The sequence below is a fragment of the Lipophrys pholis genome (genome assembly GCF_963383615.2).
Source record: "Lipophrys pholis genome assembly, chromosome: 3".
NCBI classification, from domain to species: Eukaryota; Metazoa; Chordata; class Actinopteri; order Blenniiformes; family Blenniidae; genus Lipophrys; species Lipophrys pholis.
Genome location: NC_137627.1, coordinates 6,754,029 through 6,772,910, shown reverse-complemented (window position 1 = coordinate 6,772,910; position 18,882 = coordinate 6,754,029). Strand labels below are relative to the sequence as shown.

The window sequence follows — 18,882 nt, the reverse complement described above, 5'->3', positions numbered from 1 at the left end:
CTAGTGTGCATGTATGTCCAGTCCTTGGGCGAGGAGCGGCTCTGCAGGGTGTGCGTGTGGCGGTGGGTGGAGCAGCATGGCGGCGTGAGGGTGGGCGCCGGGGTACGAGTGGAGGGACGGTCCTGGGTGGGGAGGGTAGCCCGGTTGGGTGAGCAGGGTGCCCGGGTACTCCCCCTGCAGGGAGGACATTCCCTGGAGACCTGGTGAGAAAATATCTGTCATTTTTAAGCATCTGGCTGCATTGAAATGTAAAAACTACGGAGCAGAAGTAGTGTAAATAGTTTCAAATAATCCAGCTTTCTTATGAAACCCACATTGTTCAGATTTTTTTATATTCTATATTTATGTAATTTGTGATGCTTGACATGAACATGACATGAACTGACATTGACTCTCCTTATTTTAAATGTGTTCCTTTGAAATCTAAAATATAGGATATTATGCTGATTGTTAGTTTTAACGGGTCTGAACCTGACCTTTGCACAAGCTGGGATCTCTGTTAGACTCAGAATAAAGCAGAAACTCACTGGCAGACACCATTTACAAAAGCTATATCTGATGTAATGAGAGGACATAGTTCCTTTTTCGCAGTAACAAAAATACAAATGTCAGGAAGACAAAGAAAGGGATGCTTTATTTGTCACACGTGAAATGCCTGTTTTTCTCTGCATTTACCCATCCATAAGGACCAGTGGGCAGCTTTACTGTGTCGCACCGTGGGAGTTGTTGAGGGTGAGGGGGTCTTGCTCAGTGACCCACAGTCAGTGGGACTCAAACCTGCAAGTCTCCAAACAATCGCTTGCTTCTCTAACCACTTTCCCTTTGATTCGGACAAATCGGTTCTATTCTCATTGAAATGATTCTTATCAAATTCAGTTTTTATTTCAATAAATGACAAGTGAGTGGACTTAAAGATTATTATCTGACGATGTGACGACTGGCCGTCCTCCTGAACTTCTAAACCGCTGTTTTAATGCACAATATAGCAACGTACCTGCTGTCCGAAGCCCGAGGTGGGCCTGTCCATCAAGCCCGTAGCCCCCGAGAGCTGCTCCCTCCGGGCTGTAAGGACCACCTTGACCTGTCAGACGACAGCCACCTTCAGACACAGGTACACCGCACACTCATATGTACGCAGAGGAGTTGCTGGATGACACACTGACCTGAGCGATTTGACTGGTCAATCATCGGCTGGACTATTCTCCTCCTCGCATTGATGAACCTGGACAGAGAGAGAGAGAGAGAGAGAGAGAGAGAGAGAGAGAGAGATGGACGGACAAGGCCAACCATTAATGGAGAAAAAGGCTGACCGGGAGACTATTAACCTTTTCCCTTTTACAACCACTTAACCCTTTCAGGGGGCAGCGTAAATCAACGTTAGGGCGAAGCAGGTATCGATTGCTCCTGTGATAATTGATTGATCTCCATTGATTGTGTAGTCCTGTGTGCTGCTGCAGGGGCCCAAATAAAAACATTTGGGATATTACGTGATAAAATGTATTGTTTACCTTCTTCTTTTTTTGGTTTTCCCATGAATTTCTTTACAAGGTGTAAAAAAAAAAAAAAAAAAAAAATCCTTTGCTGTTTGATGAGCAACCAAAAATGCTTTCCATCCGTGTGCATGCGGGCGAGCGCGGGGTATTAAAAGGAAATGTGGGCGCAGTAAATAACACGATTATTGGATATTGATTTGTAATTCTGTTTTATGAACATGGAGCAAGTGCGTTTTATGACTCTGCAGCTTGGGGAGGGGGAAAAAAATGCTTCGTCTGACATTTCTTCCACTATTACAACAGGCTCAACAATAAAACACATTACAGTCCCATCTAGAACTCTTGTAAATAGTGAGACCCTTTTTTTTTTAATTAACATTTACTTGCACAGAACATGCCTAATAAAAAAAAAAAGCACCCGACAAGCAGTGTTTACCGACGATACTGTGCAGGTAATTTCTGCGGCCACCAAATCAAAGCAGTATATCACCGGCAGGCCAGCAGGCACGTTAATTTGAAAGTTGGCGCTTTACATTTAAACAAGACAGTTTAAGTGATTATTGATGCGCCGCAGGGCTTGAATTAGTGTATTGATCAGGAGTGCACTGACCAGTTGTTGACCTGTAAGATGGTCAGCCCCGTGTCCTGCGACAGCTGCTTCTTCTGCTCCTCGGACGGGTACGGGTGCTAAAAGGAGGGCGCGTGCACACACACACACACACACACACACACACACACACACAGACAGACACACACATAGAGCTTCAGTAACAGAAATCTGACTTAAGATGTTTTTTTTGCAGTTTTTGCACACTTTTTTTTCGCAAATGGAAATAATTCACCAGGACTGAGTTTATATGTTATTGTTCATTTATCCTCTAGATTGTAATCAGAGGTAATAAAAAGCACTCTTTAGAGAGCAGAAATGCTGATAAAAAAAGATAAAATAAAAGAACTGATTCAATTCAAGTAAAAAATTACGGACTCTGTAATAAATTACAAAACGTTATGGGCCTTTTTTGAGGCCCATGTCTTAAAAAAAGCCTTTTTTTTTTTTTTTAAAGGCATGGACAGACTCACTATAATTAGAACTATTGTAAGATTAGATTTCTGAGACTCCATAAAACAGCTTCATGTCACAGATTAAATTTCAGCGTGTCATACTTTTGAGTCAGGAACTAAATTATTATCAAAATGGGGGAAAAAGCTGGTGATAAACCAGCTGTAGTTTCTAGGAAACATAATTCATCCTTTGGATTATTTCTGAACCACAAAATAGTAAGTCTTGGTAACGCTGGCAGTATCATCATTACAAACTGTTCCCCTTCAGCTGCTTTGATTGTTTCACCGTAAGTCTGAATCATGGCGATTTAAAGAAATAATGAAGTAGTTATAAGAATGCATGGTGTAAAGATAGTACATGTATTTAAGTTCAAATGTAAAAAAGCAACTGTATTAATGTCATCAGACACCTTAAAAACCTATATTTAAGTGGAATAATAAGCCACTTTGTTTTTCTTCACCCTTGATTATGTTACAAAATAAGCAGCCGCTTTACATGAACATTTGAATTCACCCATTGACTCACAAAATCATTCACACATTCACGGAGACAGCTGCCATGTCATGTTGCTCACTCGCTACCATGAACATCTTGTGGAATTAAGATGGGTATTGAACCAGCAACCTCGGGATGAGAAGGACCCCTCTCCCCCTGAACTTCGACCTGACCATGCCAGGCTGCTTGTGTGTGACCATATTTCCACCAATCAAACGGCACACCGATGAAAGCATGCGTGTCAACTTTATGTTTGACTTTAAAAAGTGTGTGTGAACTCAGTGTGTGAATACTGATGACCTTCCATCTAAATTCACATTACTGCGCTCTCACATTTTCAACCTCAGCAACCCCTCTCTCCCTCTCTCTCTCTCTCTCTCTCTCTCTCTCTTTCTCACACACACACACACACACACACACACACACACACACACACACACACACACACGCTGTAATAATTGGAGTGTAGAAACATTTGACCTGCCTCATTTAGTAGCTAATTACCAATCTAGACACCTCACCAACAATTACTCACTCCATTTCTATCACTTCCACAATTATTCACCGGCGAGCATATTCACATAATCACTTAATCCCCCCGATTTTTCATTTAATTTAATTGACCTCCATTATACGCCGGCTTCCCCTCGCTCTGTCTATTCTTGTCAGTGACGTTTCGTCCCACACTAAATCCTCCACTTCGCTAATTACTCTCTCACGCCGCGCAGTGCAGCGCACAGGCTTTTGTTTGTTTGGATCCAAGTTTTAATCGCCGTCCAGAATCGATACCTTCCGCTGTAATGAATCAACGTTGACGTGGTGAGAGTGTGAGGAGGCCAGCTCACCGTCAGGTGCTGGAAGAGCCACGCTCTCATGATGTTCGTGGCGACTTTAGGGAAGATTCCTCTCTTCTTGTTGTTCCTCCGGTCTCTGTCGGAGTCGTCCTCCTCTCCCGTGCTGGGAGAAGCTACTCCTCCATCCAGACCGTCGCCTTCAACAAGATCAAAAGACCATTATTATTAATATTATTATTATCTAATCAGAGAGCTTTCCTCACTCTGCTGGGGTCCCATCGCAATACTAACAGGTTTCATTCATTTAATGTCTTTAGTAAAGTCGTATAAATGCAATAACTATAGCAACTATTAATGATTCGGTTCATATCTGGACAATATGATTGCATTTTTCTTATTTATATTTTTGCGCATGACTGTTTTTACTGTGACATACTGGACCTGCCTGTCATGAAGCAATCGAACTTTAAAAACATTTGAACTACCTATTGAAAACGAAGCTCGGGGTATGTCTCAGCTCATTAAAACTGTTAATTTAGCATATTTTCAAATCCTTACACTGTATGATGGCATGTGGGTCAGTTTGGCCCTGCAGTAAGAATAAATGATTCAAAATAGTTAAAACATTAATTTCTCATTGAAACATATTTGTTTCCTTTTGAACTCCAGTTTTGATGAGTGGATTATCATAAATAATAAACCTTAGATGGGTTAAAAATTCAAACAATTGATATTATTAAAAAAATATGAACGAGAACAATATTTTTATTTTTGAAAAATTAAGTTTCTTTAAAGATAAGGTAGTTATAGATAAGTCATAGTCACTTATCAATCAATGCGAGAGGAATGAACCTTCAAATACTCTGAAAGTGATGAAGAAAATCACAACTGTTTGAAGTTAAAATCACAGAATGTTACAATGTTTGACATTTCAGCTTAGAGATGTACACAAAATCTCAATTATCTGTAAAAAGCAGACTACTAATACACAGTTTTACCTTGCATTAGCATGTGCAGCAGTCTTTCTTACTGCTCAGGTTACACATTGTGTGTGGATCTTCTTGCACATTTGACTAAACATTTGTTTTCCCTGCATGAATTTCCTTCACACTGTGTTGTAGCTTCTCCCCCCTCACAAACACAGTGTTTTTAGTGCGAGTGTGTTTTGTGTGTGTGTGTGTGTGTGTGTGTGTGTGTACCTGCGTCACTACAGTTGTCCGCTGTGCTGTGTTGCGAAGGCAGTCCACAGGTGCCTGGTGTTCCCAGAGGAGTTGTGGCGCATTCATCCGGCTCCCGTAACCACGAGGCGTTCTGCGGTGGGAGCGTGAGAGGGAGAGAGAGGTTGGAGGTAAGGCTGGTAATTCCCAGCAGAGGAGGGGGAACAAGGACTCCCAGAAACACGGGGTCAATCCCCCGATGGGTGCACATGGGACACGTGAGCAGTGGAGGCGTCCTTTGAAGGGCTGCCGCTTCAACTGTTTGACATTCAGAGTCTCACCTGCTCCGATAGGCTGGTGCAGGATCCAGTGAAGTCCTCCATGTCGGACTTGGAGCTCGCCTCCCGATCGTCCAGAACCAGGTCTGTGGGCATTTTGCCCTTCAGACAAGTGATGTACCGGTGGCAGAAATTATCACACAGGTCATGCACCTGGAGAAGCAGATTTAGTCGAATCAGTCGAAGCTTTGGACCGTTCACATTACGATAAAGATGCAGGGTTGTATTTGCTTTGTTTTGTGAATTATGTGTTTTGCAGCTCTGCGTCATCTTGTTTTGAACAACAGCAAACTTCAACCTACAAACGCTGTCCAGAGGAAGGTAACCAGAAGGTTAGTTCCAAGCTGATACTTACCCTCAGTTAATGACTGAATAAAAGTGTCAACAGAGTTCTTTTTAATTCGGTTTTTTTGGGCAGGAAACAAAGACCACTATGGTAAGTTGAACAGTAAGTCTGATTCCTTTTCATCGAGCACTAAGTTACCAAAATAAGTCAGACTGTATGAAATAAAGAGCGTGACCCAAATCCCCAAAATGTTCAACTACATTCATATTGGGCTTTATTGGCAAGGAATAAAAAATAAAAAAAAAACATGGAATCCCACTAACCTTCTCCAACTCCAGTAAATGAAAGCGAAGAACCTGTATGGCCTGGATCATCTGTGGATAGGAGGAGACACATTAACTGGGGCTCCTCTAATTTACAGTGTGTGACTCTTAATGATGGTGGGCTCGCCGTACCAAGTTGTCCAGCTCCGGGTTGGAGGAAAATATGGGCTTCTCTGATCGAATCTGCAAGAAAAGCTTCACTCATTATGATAAATCACATGAAATCTCCCAACGGAGGGATGTCTGCCCTCCGAGTCGCCCTCACCCTCATCACTTACCTGCTTGGCAAAGGCAGCGATGTCGTCGTTGAAGGACTCGGAGGAGCAGACGTCGCTGTGGCTGGTCATGCCGGGGAGGTGGGAGGAGGCCGAGAGGGAGGCAGAGTCTCGAGGGGAGCAGGTGGCCAGCTCACACTTCTCAAACACTAAGGCCAGCAGTGGAAACAGTGGGTGACTGCACACACACACACACACACACACACACACACACACACACACACACACACACACACACACACACACACACACACACACACACAGTTAACATACAGTACATAAACACAGTAACAGTTGACACAGTGTACACATGGTACATTTAGAGAATGTGTTACCAGAAACTCGACACCGCAGTATTTATGAAGCAGACAGCTGTGAGCACTTCACATGTATTTTCATATTCGCCGCACAAAATACACACGTTAATCTGCCTAAAGTGTTTTCTTAGCCACCGGCAGCCTCCATAAATCACTCATTACCCATAGATCTGGTCTTTGTGGTGTTTGAGGGAGTCAGGGACGGTGGGTCCGTACTGCGGGGGAGGAAGCGCCCTGACGTCGTCCACGTAACCCCCCATGCCCTCCGAACCTGAGTAGTGCACCAACTCTTCATACTGAAACATAATTAGGTGGGAAAGACAGAAAACATGAGACGTGCTGGACATCTGCGACATGTTGATGTGATTGTATTATGTGGCTCTACTGCGCCGACATGCAGTCATTGGGCCTGATGAGGGGCTCAGGTTTCTGTCAGCATGGCCTAAGTGAGCCTGAACTGTTGTGTTTTGTGCAACCGTTTAATACTAATTAGAACGGGTTGTTTTGTTGTTTGCATGTATACGTCTTTGTGGAAAAGTAAGAAAATCCAAAAGGACTTGTTGGTTTTATGTTTACATATTTTAATTGGAAAAAATATATATATATTTCATGCTCTCTGAAAAAAAGTCCCAAAAAATTGACATTTTTCAACTTACAATTTAAGAAACACATGTTCACAGTGTTTAATTAGAATGTCAATTTATTTTATTACATTTTTCAAGTGAGAAATACTTTTTGTTTCCCATGCACATTCAATCTCTTTCTGGCCACATTTCCAAAACGTCACAGCTGCTTGCAGATCAAATTCAGACTTTCTTCACTTTAAAACACTCTCAGGCCTGATTTGCAAAGGCGAACGGTTTTGGATAAATCGGCAGTTGTTTGAAATGTACACCACTTGCAGATACATTTTTCTCACAAGGCCAATTGTCTGATTGAAAACCTTATGATATCTTAAATAAAAAGCTCTTAAATGAATCTGTAAATCCATTTTTGACACTCTTCTTTTTAAATCTCTCGGTGTGCTCTGTTTTGTGTTTGTTTTTCGACGTAGATATAAGGATGGTGAAACAATCAATTTAAACTGTAGTAATGTAATAACATGATTTGAACTGATAACGATGCAACATTGAGGCCTGAGCTGAGTATGAAGTAGCATGAGCGTCAACGCCATACTGTCAGGGTGAGTCTGTGAACACAGTCTGAGGAGCAACAAACGTTTGCCAATAGTAGCCTTAGTTAAAACACTGTTGTAGACCGAAAGTCAGATCTTTCTGCAGATTTGCCAAATAAAACACAGCGTCAAAGTTATTCAAAAGTGAAAATCAAAGACAAAATACAAGATGCAAATGTCAGACATGGTTTTGGGGGATTTTCTTATATTTTCCTTTTGAAGGCAGTCAAATTACTTAAAGATATTCAATTATATATTGGAGGAAAATACACCGATGTCAGTATTTTTGCATTGAGAAAAAGGGAAACATTTGAATTTGTTCTTCCTTCATACTATAATTTTACTGGCCTTACTGGCTCACTTGCGATCACACAGAACTTCATGTGGCTCCTGAACTAAACTGAGTTTAACGCCACTGATGTGAATCTCCGAAATTAATCCAAAATATCACTTTGTACACTACTGTAATGTGTCAGTCGCATAAACAGTCTCATAAATATACAGCTGTCTAGATGATTCTCAAAAGGCAAGTTTATGTACTTCTTGAAAAGTCTACTGAGCTGACAAAAAGAGCAGTGAAGGGGCATTAAAGAGTAAGAGACTCTTGGAGGAAGCTCCTGTCTGTAGCTACTACTGTCTCCTCCCTGGTGAAGTCAAGACGAGACAGGAGCCGGGCAGAAACATCCTTCATGACCTGCTGTGACAGCCCACACTCCCAACACACACACACACACACACACACACAGCCTGAACACAACAAATCAGACACACATATGGCAGATTCGCTGACACAACGACACAAACAGAGATAACCACACACTCAGCAATAAATAATAATGGAATAAAAATTTGAATAAAGTTGGGGGTTTTTTTACGTTTAAGTTCAGATATTTCTAAAAACTGATTAAACATTAATATATTTCTACTCTGTCAGAACAAGATGTGGCTCCTTTGGGATAATTTATGACTTTTCTTTAGCAAAGAAATACAAATTGATACCAACATTAAGTCAATTATCCTAGAATATTCTCCGAATGCTATCCTCTGGGAATTAAATAAAACATAAATGGGATTATTCTTCTCCGTGTCTGCCCTCCTGGAAACCCCTCTGCACGACCCCCTGGAGGTCTCCTCACTTTGGGAACCACTGTCCTAAATGGCTTATCAAATTGTTGCATTTCGGAGTCCCATATGGTCACCGGGATCACAGAAAGCACCTGCTCTGAGGCCCTGTCCCCGGACACCTTCTAGTTTTTATGGAGGCCGGCTATTAACACAATCACCGCTATCGGATTGCGCGTCTCTCTTTACGCACGGCCCCTATCGAGTTTCTGTGCGTCAAGCGGATCAAAGCGCACGAGTTGAGATGACAAATTCCGAGAATTTTCCTGTTTTTCCTTTAAAGTCATGGGGTTGGTAAAAGCGATTCAGAAAGCAAGAAGATGCTTCTTTTTTTCTTTTTATTATTATTATTTTAATTATTATAAAGTGTAGCTTTAAAGTTGTGAGAACTGACAGGGGCGTTAAGGCTGCGTGCAGAGTGAGCCTGTGGGACTGTATTTATATCCAGCAATGACAAAAACAAAAGGTTATTGCAAAAGTAAAAGACCAAAATGAGTCGAATTGCTTCCGTTCACATGTTTCAGTTAAACTTCAGTTTTGTAAAATTAGAACTTAGATTAAAAAAAATTTAAAATCAGATACAATAATATGTGCACGAAACTGTAAACGTATCCGATTTGTCTGATTTTGTGCAAAACTTTTATTACATCTGGAAAAGTACAAAACATATAAACCCTTTAAAACTGCCAGTTGTCACGTGAGGGGGGAAAAAACCAACAAAGTAAACTGAACTTTCACTAGATAAATTATTTAGGAGTCTGAACAGATGTGCTTGTCCTAATTATCATTGATTATTTTTTTGCACACTATAATGTAACAGAAATAAACAAACAAAATGGATCCGTACGCGATCACGTTTATTCACACTGAAAGGTAAAAGTTTCATGTACAAACAAGTTGAGCAATATTTTATTTTTAGATATTTTATTTTACTTAATCAAGCCATTCTCAACGTACCTGTTGCATATCTGATTTTCATAAAAACTATGAGAAATTTGTAAAGACTTCCTCTTGTTTACCCTGTTTACACATTATATTACAAAAACCTCCACTTAATTCAAGTTAAATTATGCACAGAGCAAGACTGAGCAAATATTCACTCATTAATCAAAGTTTTTACAAAATACAAAATCAATTATAAGTTAAAACTGCATAATACAAGCTCTCTCTCTCATGTTGCTATTTTTGCTACGATATTATATCTTCATGTGCAATAGTTCTTGCAGGTTCTGTCTGTTCTGAGTGTGCTTATGTGACCTCTTCTCCCCTGTCTGAGCTGCTGCATGCACTGTTTTCATACAGCAGTGATTTTCTGTCCACACACTGTACATCTCTAATTGCTCTCCTCCACTCAGAGGTCTCAGTCCGCCTGCTGCCCGCCAGCCTCTCCTCCTCCTCCTCCTCCTCCTCCTCCAACACCACCACCATCACCACCGAGCCTCTGAATCACTGTAGCAAAAAAACTGACCTACTTTTCGACTTGGAGAGCTGCATCTCTTCTCTTTTCTGCCTCTGCCTCCTCCTATTGACCCGAGTCTCTAACCCTGATCTGACTGACACTCCACAACAATAAAGTCACGTTACTTCAAGGGGAAGAAGAAGGAATCTCAATGTGTTTATGAAGTGTATTCCCACTTCATAAATTAGGGGTGACGACTGAAGGTGGTGAGTTTAAAAGTTGTTTTGCGTAAAAATGTCCAAAACAGAACGTTTAAAAAAATATATATATATGTTTTACTGCTTACAAATCGCAATCGTTTGCTATTTTGGCCTCTTTGTTTTTCTTTTTCTTTTTCTTTTTTTAACCATGAACACGAGGTCAGTGTCTTTTACTAATCCATTGATGTGTTTCCAGTGGGCCTTGTGTTTTTGTATGGAGGCTAACCCCGACAGTGCAGTGCAAAGAGGATTCCCCAACCATGTGCGTCCATTATGTTGCCCCTCTAATTACTTGTCCTTTGTGGTGGTATAAAATAACACGTCTTCCCGGGCAGCCTGCGGTGTAAATCACTCTCATTAGGCAGATAAATAGCATTAAAAGCGGGGACCTACCCTCTTCTCCATGCGACTCGACAGCCAATCCTACCCCGGAGATGATGATGCGCTGCTGGGCTAGTCCAGCGAGCTCGGTTCCCTTCTCTCTTGTCTCCAGGCCCCTGGAAATGAAAAGTGCATTTACTGTGTTTAATAGTCACCAAGTTGTAAATATCGCGAGGAAAAAAATTAAAAAGTGTGAGATTTCAACGTTTAAAACCCACAAACACACACAAGGTGGAGAGAGATCAGGACCTGCTCTCTCTCTCTCTCTCTCTCTCTCTCTCTCTCTCTCTCTCTCTCTCTCTGTTTACTCCGAGTCCATCGCGTTTTATATTACAACATAATGACCGGACTGGAGGTTTTATGGCCGGCTGATAACATGATACTCTATTGCCAATGTAAGTGTAATGGTTTATAATAAGCTGAGAGGTAATAAACGCAATAACAATTCCCGCAGCCTATTAAATGCCGCTGGTAGATGAGGGGAGGAAAGGGGGGGCGCTCCGGTAAATGCTGTAAAATGTCCCACCGAGACGTAAATAACGGATCCAGTCCCTGTTCGGGCCGAGCGGCGGTGTAGTCCAGACAGCCGGGACCCGGGAGCGGCCGCAGAGCAGCAGCAGCAGCAGCAGCAGCGTCCGCCTGGTGCGCCTCTTGCTCCGGATCGCTCCGCCGGGGATGCTCGGTGCTCGGTTGGAGGAAGACAGGATGCGTCCCCCCCTCCCGCGTCTCCCCTTTTTGGTTGCTTGCGCTCGCTGTCCGCGCAGCATACGGCGACAGGCTGGAAGATGTCACGGACGAGAATGAGCGATGGTGTTTTCAGCCTCCAGAGGAGTGAAGAAGGAGGAGGAGAATGAGGAGGAGGAGGAGGAGTGGAGATGGTGGTGGTGTGCGATGAGGTTTCGGAGGGTCAAAACGCGACGGGGTCTCTTGGCCCCCACCCTGCCTCCATCCCTCCCCTTCCTCCCTTACTCCTCCTCCTTATCGCGCACACAAACGCCAGAAAAGAAGAAGACCCCCTCTATCGTTTCATCTCGGCTATTCTCCTCGCCGTCCTCCCTCCATCGTTTCCCCTCGTCCTCCTCCCCGCAGCTGCGCTCCTATCATTCCAGGATCAACTCTGGAAAAAGAATCTCACTTTTGGACAATCAATTACTCATGAAACTGGCTTAAAACACAAACGTGACGATCAGTGAAGAGGAGCCATTGAAAGCGTTACCTTTCTCCTCGCAGTGAAGTTAAATCACAATGAGTTGTGACAAGGTTTGAAGCGTGCACATTGACAGAGAGTCCACCGCCCGTGTAGCGCAGCTTCCAGATTGTTTTATTGTTTCTGCATCCTATTCAAGGTCAGCCTTTTGACGCAGCCCAAATGTCAACCCTTTGGCCCTCTCTTTGTTGATTGAGAAAAGTGAGAAAACAAAACTGTTATTAAAGGGGAAAGTTTAACTTTAACCAGAGAGTGAAAGAAAGAAAGAAAGAAAGAAAAAGTCTTTCTCATGACAGTGTCACAGCTAAACTCCCAGTCTTGTGTTGTAAATGACACCTAAGTAACATAATAATTATCCAGAACGCTCCTCATTCCCCGGCCCCGCTGCGAGGGGCCAACAGGCGGCTGCACTTCAATCGGCGGCGGCCTGGTGGGGATCGGCAGGCCGGGGGCAGGCGTCTCCGTGGGCGGCGCGGTGCGTGTAGGGCCCCGCACCGTCCCCCGTTCAGCGTGAGGGTCTTTCAACTCGGCGGGGGGGCTGGTCGCCCACCGAGGTGATCACAGCGCTCAACCCCCTCCTTACACTGAGCCGGTAATACAGCCATGAAGCTGCGTCAATGGGCTGGAAAAGGCTTGTTTTTGCTTGAACCAGGTTGAATGAAAAGGATTAACAGCGAAGTGTGCAACTTCTGAGGATTTCACGTTTCCAGGGGGGGGTTTCTCCTCAACCTTTCAATTCACATTCAGATTACACTTGAATGTCAGTGACTTCAGGGGCATGTGGCTTCACAGTTTCCCTGTTCAACTTGTTGCTTGTGCTTGGATCATAAATCTTCAGCCTCTACAACATCCAGCAACCCAATCTAAACATGTGGATTACAATCAATTACATCACAGGCACTTAAAGATGTCGTTTTTATTGCACTGCTAGTTTTTACACACCTACATCTATTCACACAACAACAACACATTTGGCATTTGTTGAAAGATAACACAGCTCATTTAAGGTACATAAAGGCATTGAGATGTTATCACAACAGTAACACACAGAGCAAATTTTGATTGAAAAGCAGTCAGAAAAACTAAGTTTAATTTGATTTAAACAGGTCATTGTCTGAGTTGAGACTATTTTACAGTCAACCTTCCAAAAACACAATGATTTAAGGTAATTCCCATTTTAAATGTAACTTTATTATTTATTTTTAAGAGGTGAAAAAGATGATTTTGACCTGAATATTAAACAAAAACAACAGAAAGAAAGAGCAAACCATCTATAGAGTTCAGACATGGGGGAACAATGTTTTGTTTTTTTTAAGATATCAGAAAACCAATATATTGTAGTCTGGTGATTTATATTTATCATAAAATGCATGTTATTGCAGCGTTTACGTTATAGAAACATATCCTTTATGAAGGTAGTGCATTTATTTCAAATATATTCTAAAAGAACCCCAAAATATCGACAAGATGTTGGAAAACAGCGGCAATTGTCATTTTGAATATATATCTTTGTATTGTCCTGCATGAACGTATTTTCCACTGAGCGAGCTCACCGATTCAATGCAACTCCAGCTCTCTAAAATTATCACTTGTGGTAGTGACTCACATGTAGTTTGTACTGTGTTCAACAAGAAAACACAAAGAAGGCAGGTCCAGACACTGATAGATTGAACTGTAAAATATACAACAATTGCTGAAGCTGCAGGAAATTACTAACCAATAGCTGACTTACACACTGAACACCGTCTGTGGGGGATAAACAGAAACAATAACCCTTCATCTTGACTCTTTTTATTACAACAGGAGTATTTCTTACGTGTGGAGTATTTGTTTCTGTCCATCTATTTCTTATACAGCTTTATTCAGCTTATGGGTTGTGGGTGCTGGAGTCAATACCAGCCGATTCTGGGCACAGACAGACACACGTCCAACAGGTCAGCAGTCCTCCACAAAGCCAACAATCATGCAAAAAAATAATAATAATAATAATTCACACCTCCAGGCATTTTGAGATTCATCGCATTAAACTTGTTTTGTTTTTGTGCACTGTGAAAGGAATCCAGAAAACAGTAGGAGTTACACATGCACAGGAGGTTTTAACATGCAAACTCCACACAGAAAGGTCCTGAATCCTGCAATCAAACCTGGGATATTCTTGTTGCAAAGCAAGAGTGTTGAGCACACTGTGCTGTTATCTGTTATAATCATATTTACTACATTTATAACTCTTGAATTATTTTCATTGTTTATATAACTTCTGCAATATACCTCATCCTTTTACATACTGTATGCTGGGACTGTCTTTTCTGAATTTAACTGTGTTCATTGGTATTTGTGTGTTCAATGTTTAGTTCTATCTCTTGGCATGCATGTTTCTATTTTTGTAAAATCAGCTGAAAATAAGAATTTCTTCTTAATATTGCTTTGCTTTCCCAGAATAGGAGCATAACCTCATTTTGACACAGTGAACAAGTGAAAAAGTGGAACGTCCTTTTCTTATTATTTTACATATTTTACATATACATTATCACTGTATCACTGTGAAAACCTGCTTGACAGGTGTAGAAAATGATTTCAGATTTATTTATTTTTTTCGAGGGGGGGGGTACTTTAAAAATGTTTCCCTTCTGCTTGAGAAATGTCTTTCTGTGTTTATCATCTATGATAACTCTGCAACAGACTTTACAGTCTTTATTCAACCCCAGTTTGAAAGAAGCAGTAACAGAAGATGAGTAAATAGATGGACGGAGGAACAGATGGTCCCTTTTTTTTTTTGTTTTGTTTTGTTTTGTTAACTAGCTGCCATTCCCCACCATTAACATTCAGTTGTCTTGACAGGGCAGATGAACACGTGTGACGGCCGCATAATGTGAAGAAGTTACTCCAGGTCTGAGGCGCAAACTTCCAGGTCAGTTCAGGTTTACCCGATCGCCTCCTGCTGTGGAGGGCAGGCTGGTGTTCTGCACCACAGCACTGAGTATCAGTCAGGGCAGGTTCTGGGATCATTCTGCATGTCAGGGACTTGCTGCAGTTATTTGTCATTCCCTGTCAAGGCTCAAGCGCTCGCTCCTCTGCTTCTGCACCCAACAAGGCCCGTGGAGTGTGTGTGTGCTCAGACTCGCCTGTATTCATGCTGGGGAATACAGGAATATACATATATATACATATACATATATATACATATATATATATATATGTATATATATAATATTTCATGATGATTTTGCTTGCCTCCTTGTTTGCTTGCGTGCTTGTGGGTCGGTGTCAAGGTACTCCTTTTCTAAGCCGGGCCTCCCTGCAGGCGATGCCCAGGGCGAGAAAGCAGAGAAACAAACAACTGGAGAAGTGTGTGTGGCTGCACAGATGTCAGACTGCATGTGTGTTTCGCATGACATCACAGATAGATTTAAACTCTTGGAGATCTCCTGCTCTTTCTCTCCACCAGAAATAATTTCTGCTCCGCTGTAGGTTCTCCTGATATAAGGCTGTTGCTTCAAAGGTAAGCATAGGTTTGCCAGCTGTTGAAAGATGACCGCCGCTCAAGAAACGGCTGCTGCTTCCAAGTTTGGTCACACCAGTGTAGCTTTACTTGACTTTCGAAGGGGGCCACCCAGCCTTGTTGACTCCAGTGACTCGGCCATTAAGAAAATATGGCGGCCGTGACCTCTGGCAGCGACACACAACCACCCCGAAGCATCAGGCAACTGTGACCCTACACTGCCTGTGTCACAAAGAGGGAGAGGAGAGTGATGGAGGGGAGAGAGGGGAGAGAGGAAGGACGCATAGAAGAAACAGAGTGGGGGTAAAAGTGGGGGGCAGAGTACATTTTTATGAGCCTGAGCCTCTCTAGTTTCTGGGTCGTCTGGATGCAGGGACATAAATTTTCTCCCTCCCTCGGTCCCTCGGTCCCTCGGTCCCTCCATCTTTCCTCTTTCCTCTTTCCTCTTGGCACGTTTGCCGAGCAAATCCACTCTTATCGACCTGCTCCCACTGCCTGTTTGCAAACTTTACCCCCCCCCCTTCGTCGCACTCCGGCCAACCTTGCACATTTGTCTTCCTTTACGTCCTGTACCGGTTCTACCTGCTCTGACATGGCACCACACCACTTTTCTTTCCCTCCTTTCCTTCTATTTTTCCAGTTCTTTTTTGTTTATCGGAAAGCCGACACTACCTTTACTCCTTCTGTTATTTTATTCTTTTCCACCCCCTACTCCCCCTTCCCTGGGCCCCCACCACCACCACCACCACCACCAACCCTCCAACCCCCTCTTATAGATGGAGATTAACTGGGGAGTGCAGCGCCATCCGTCCTCGTGACTGTTTGTTGTTAAGGAGATGGATGGAGGCTCCCTCTGCCAGCCCCACGCAGCCGCAATTACACCAGCCGCCATGATGGATGGAGGGGAGGGAAAGAGGGGGGAGGAGGGGAGATGGAGAGAGGGAGATACAGAGAGGGACATCTATCACGCCCCTTAATCTACCTGTCACTGCACAAGCTTGGATGGGGAGGCGGGGGGTGTCGAGGGGGGGAGAAGAGAGGCGGCTTTACCTCAGCTGCTGGTCAAAAGGTTTATTTCTTCTTCTTCCTTTTCCACACTAAATTTCTTTGTTCCACTAAAGAATTGGGCCTGCAAGGGACTGGACTTATTAAGTGTCTTGATCTGTTGAATTGATTTCCAAGAGTTTATCGGATTCTGTTAAATATGATGTGTGTGTGCGTGTGTGTGCGGGTGTGCGTGTGTGTGTGGGTGTGCGTGTGTGTGTGTTGGCAGGCATCAACAGGTAATATGATGACAATACTGCTGCCGTTTTAACTAAATCACATATTAATTTAATAAACCTACAGACAGGTGAAACAAACACTCACAAACACACACACACACACACACCCACACACACACACACACACACACACACACACACACACACACACACACACACACACACACACACACACACACACGAAACACCAAGTTGTTTGTTGTCATGTCATCTGCAGTCATTGCCTATTTGCTCTTCCCATCCCACACATGCTCTTTTTAGCTTCCTGGGCTGAGCGCAGGTCGCAGCCTCTGTGGGTATCAAACCTGTGACCTATCCTGAGTAAATCTGCATACCTCACCAGCAGTGCCTCCTCACCCCACCTCGCCCCATCCTATCTGTTCACAACCTTTAAAATGTAGAAGAAATTGTTATGAAAAGTAATGTGAGGTCTCATACACTCCACTCCCCCTCTTACCACGACCACCATCCTCCTCCTCCTCCTCCTCTTCATCTGTCCAGAGAAGTGAGAGATGGGATGGAGGGATTAATACTCTTCCGCCCAAGCCAACCCTGGGAATGATGGATGGACAGATGCAAGGAAGGGACTGCAGGAGGAGAGAGAGGGAGAGATTAAAGGAGAGAAGTCTGAGGGTTCATAAATCCAAAAGGAAGGGGGGAGAGACCTGGTCCGCATCAGGCACTAATAAGATCTGCAAGAAATCTATGATGAGGAGGAGAGGAGGGAGAGAGATGTGGAGCGGTGTAATAGCATTAGGTGTAATCTAATCATGACAATAAGATGTGAATGGATGAGTGCAGGCATGGTGATTATGCAGAAGAAGGATGGTGGCTCGTTGATGAAGCTTTGAGGTGTGAGGACAGGACTCGTTATTGGACAACAGATCAACAGGGAAGACTCACTGCTGCAAAGACCTAAAAGCATTTAAAAGTCCAAAAAAGAGTTGGAACGGTGAAAAGACCGAGAAGCTGAATTGTTGTAAAGGTTAAAACAAATTTCAATGTTCCTTGATTTTTAACAAGTGGGGATGTACTGATCAGTAATCTCAGCTCATATCTAAAATAATCCTCACTTCATTGTGGGCTTGGAAGCCTTTGTGTGTGTGTGTGGATTTGTCTGTTATGTGCGATCATAGTCTTTCTCCAGGTGCCGTGTAATTTCCTCCCACAGTCCCCCCAAAATGAATTGGTGGCACAAAATAGATGTGAATGAGATTCTGTGTTTTTTTGTCCTTGTCCACTTTGCAAATAGTCTACTGGGATCAGCGCCGGTGTCCATCGACCTTGAGTTGGATAAAGAAAGGAAGAAGAAGATTAAATGTCTGGTTTGTAATTAGTGTGATTGCTGACTGTCTGTGTCCTCTTAAGTTGATCTGTCTTTAGTGTCAAAATTACTTATGAGTGGACAAGAATGTAAACGTTTGTCTGCTTTTCCGTTCTTGCTGACTGGAGGTTTTTTTCATACGAATTGTATTGCATTTAGTGAGTAACAGGTCTGAATACAGACCAACTGAACTCTTGGATAAAGTTGTTTGCGATGAGCCTCATAGGGAAGCACTCCCAGGAACATGATCTATATCCTTCAGTCGCTAATTCCATGTTCACTAATGCCCCTCAAGCACCACAGTGACAGTCTGGTCCCTCTGCAGCCCAGTGTGGACACCACAAGTCCCATGACTGACTTAATACGAGCTAAATCTGACCACAGAATATGTTCAGCCCATCATCTATTGATTTAGGCTCTAAGAAAACAGTGGCATTCCTGCATCTTGTTCATATGTAGTTTCTTTCTTGTTTGTTTGAGGTTTAGTTTGTATTTATAGACACAGTGATGAATTGTTTTGCAGATTTTTTATTTTTTTTAAATGGTTTTAAGCTCTGTTCATTGAAAATGCTGAAATGTTTTGTTGATACAACGAGTTGTAGGTGATGAAACCATCAGGATCAGTGGTTTTCAAGGTTTCTCAGTGATACCGCAGTGGGCGCCAGTCGTGAAAATATATCTGGATATCAGAT

General features: G+C 42.9%; 1 protein-coding gene across 1 annotated transcript; it reads right to left on the bottom strand.

Annotated features, from left to right (window-relative positions):
* Nucleotides 1-11,644, bottom strand: meis3 (myeloid ecotropic viral integration site 3; the record flags this gene model as incomplete). Its single annotated transcript, XM_080459684.1, has 12 exons — nt 1-200; nt 995-1,081; nt 1,164-1,222; nt 2,104-2,180; nt 3,897-4,042; nt 5,045-5,156; nt 5,344-5,493; nt 5,950-6,000; nt 6,082-6,132; nt 6,228-6,402; nt 6,704-6,837; nt 11,471-11,644. The coding sequence occupies 12 exons, from the start codon at nt 11,642-11,644 to the stop codon at nt 1-3; spliced, it is 1,416 nt and encodes a 471-aa protein (XP_080315810.1).
* Between the last annotated feature and the right edge of the window lie 7,238 nt (nt 11,645-18,882).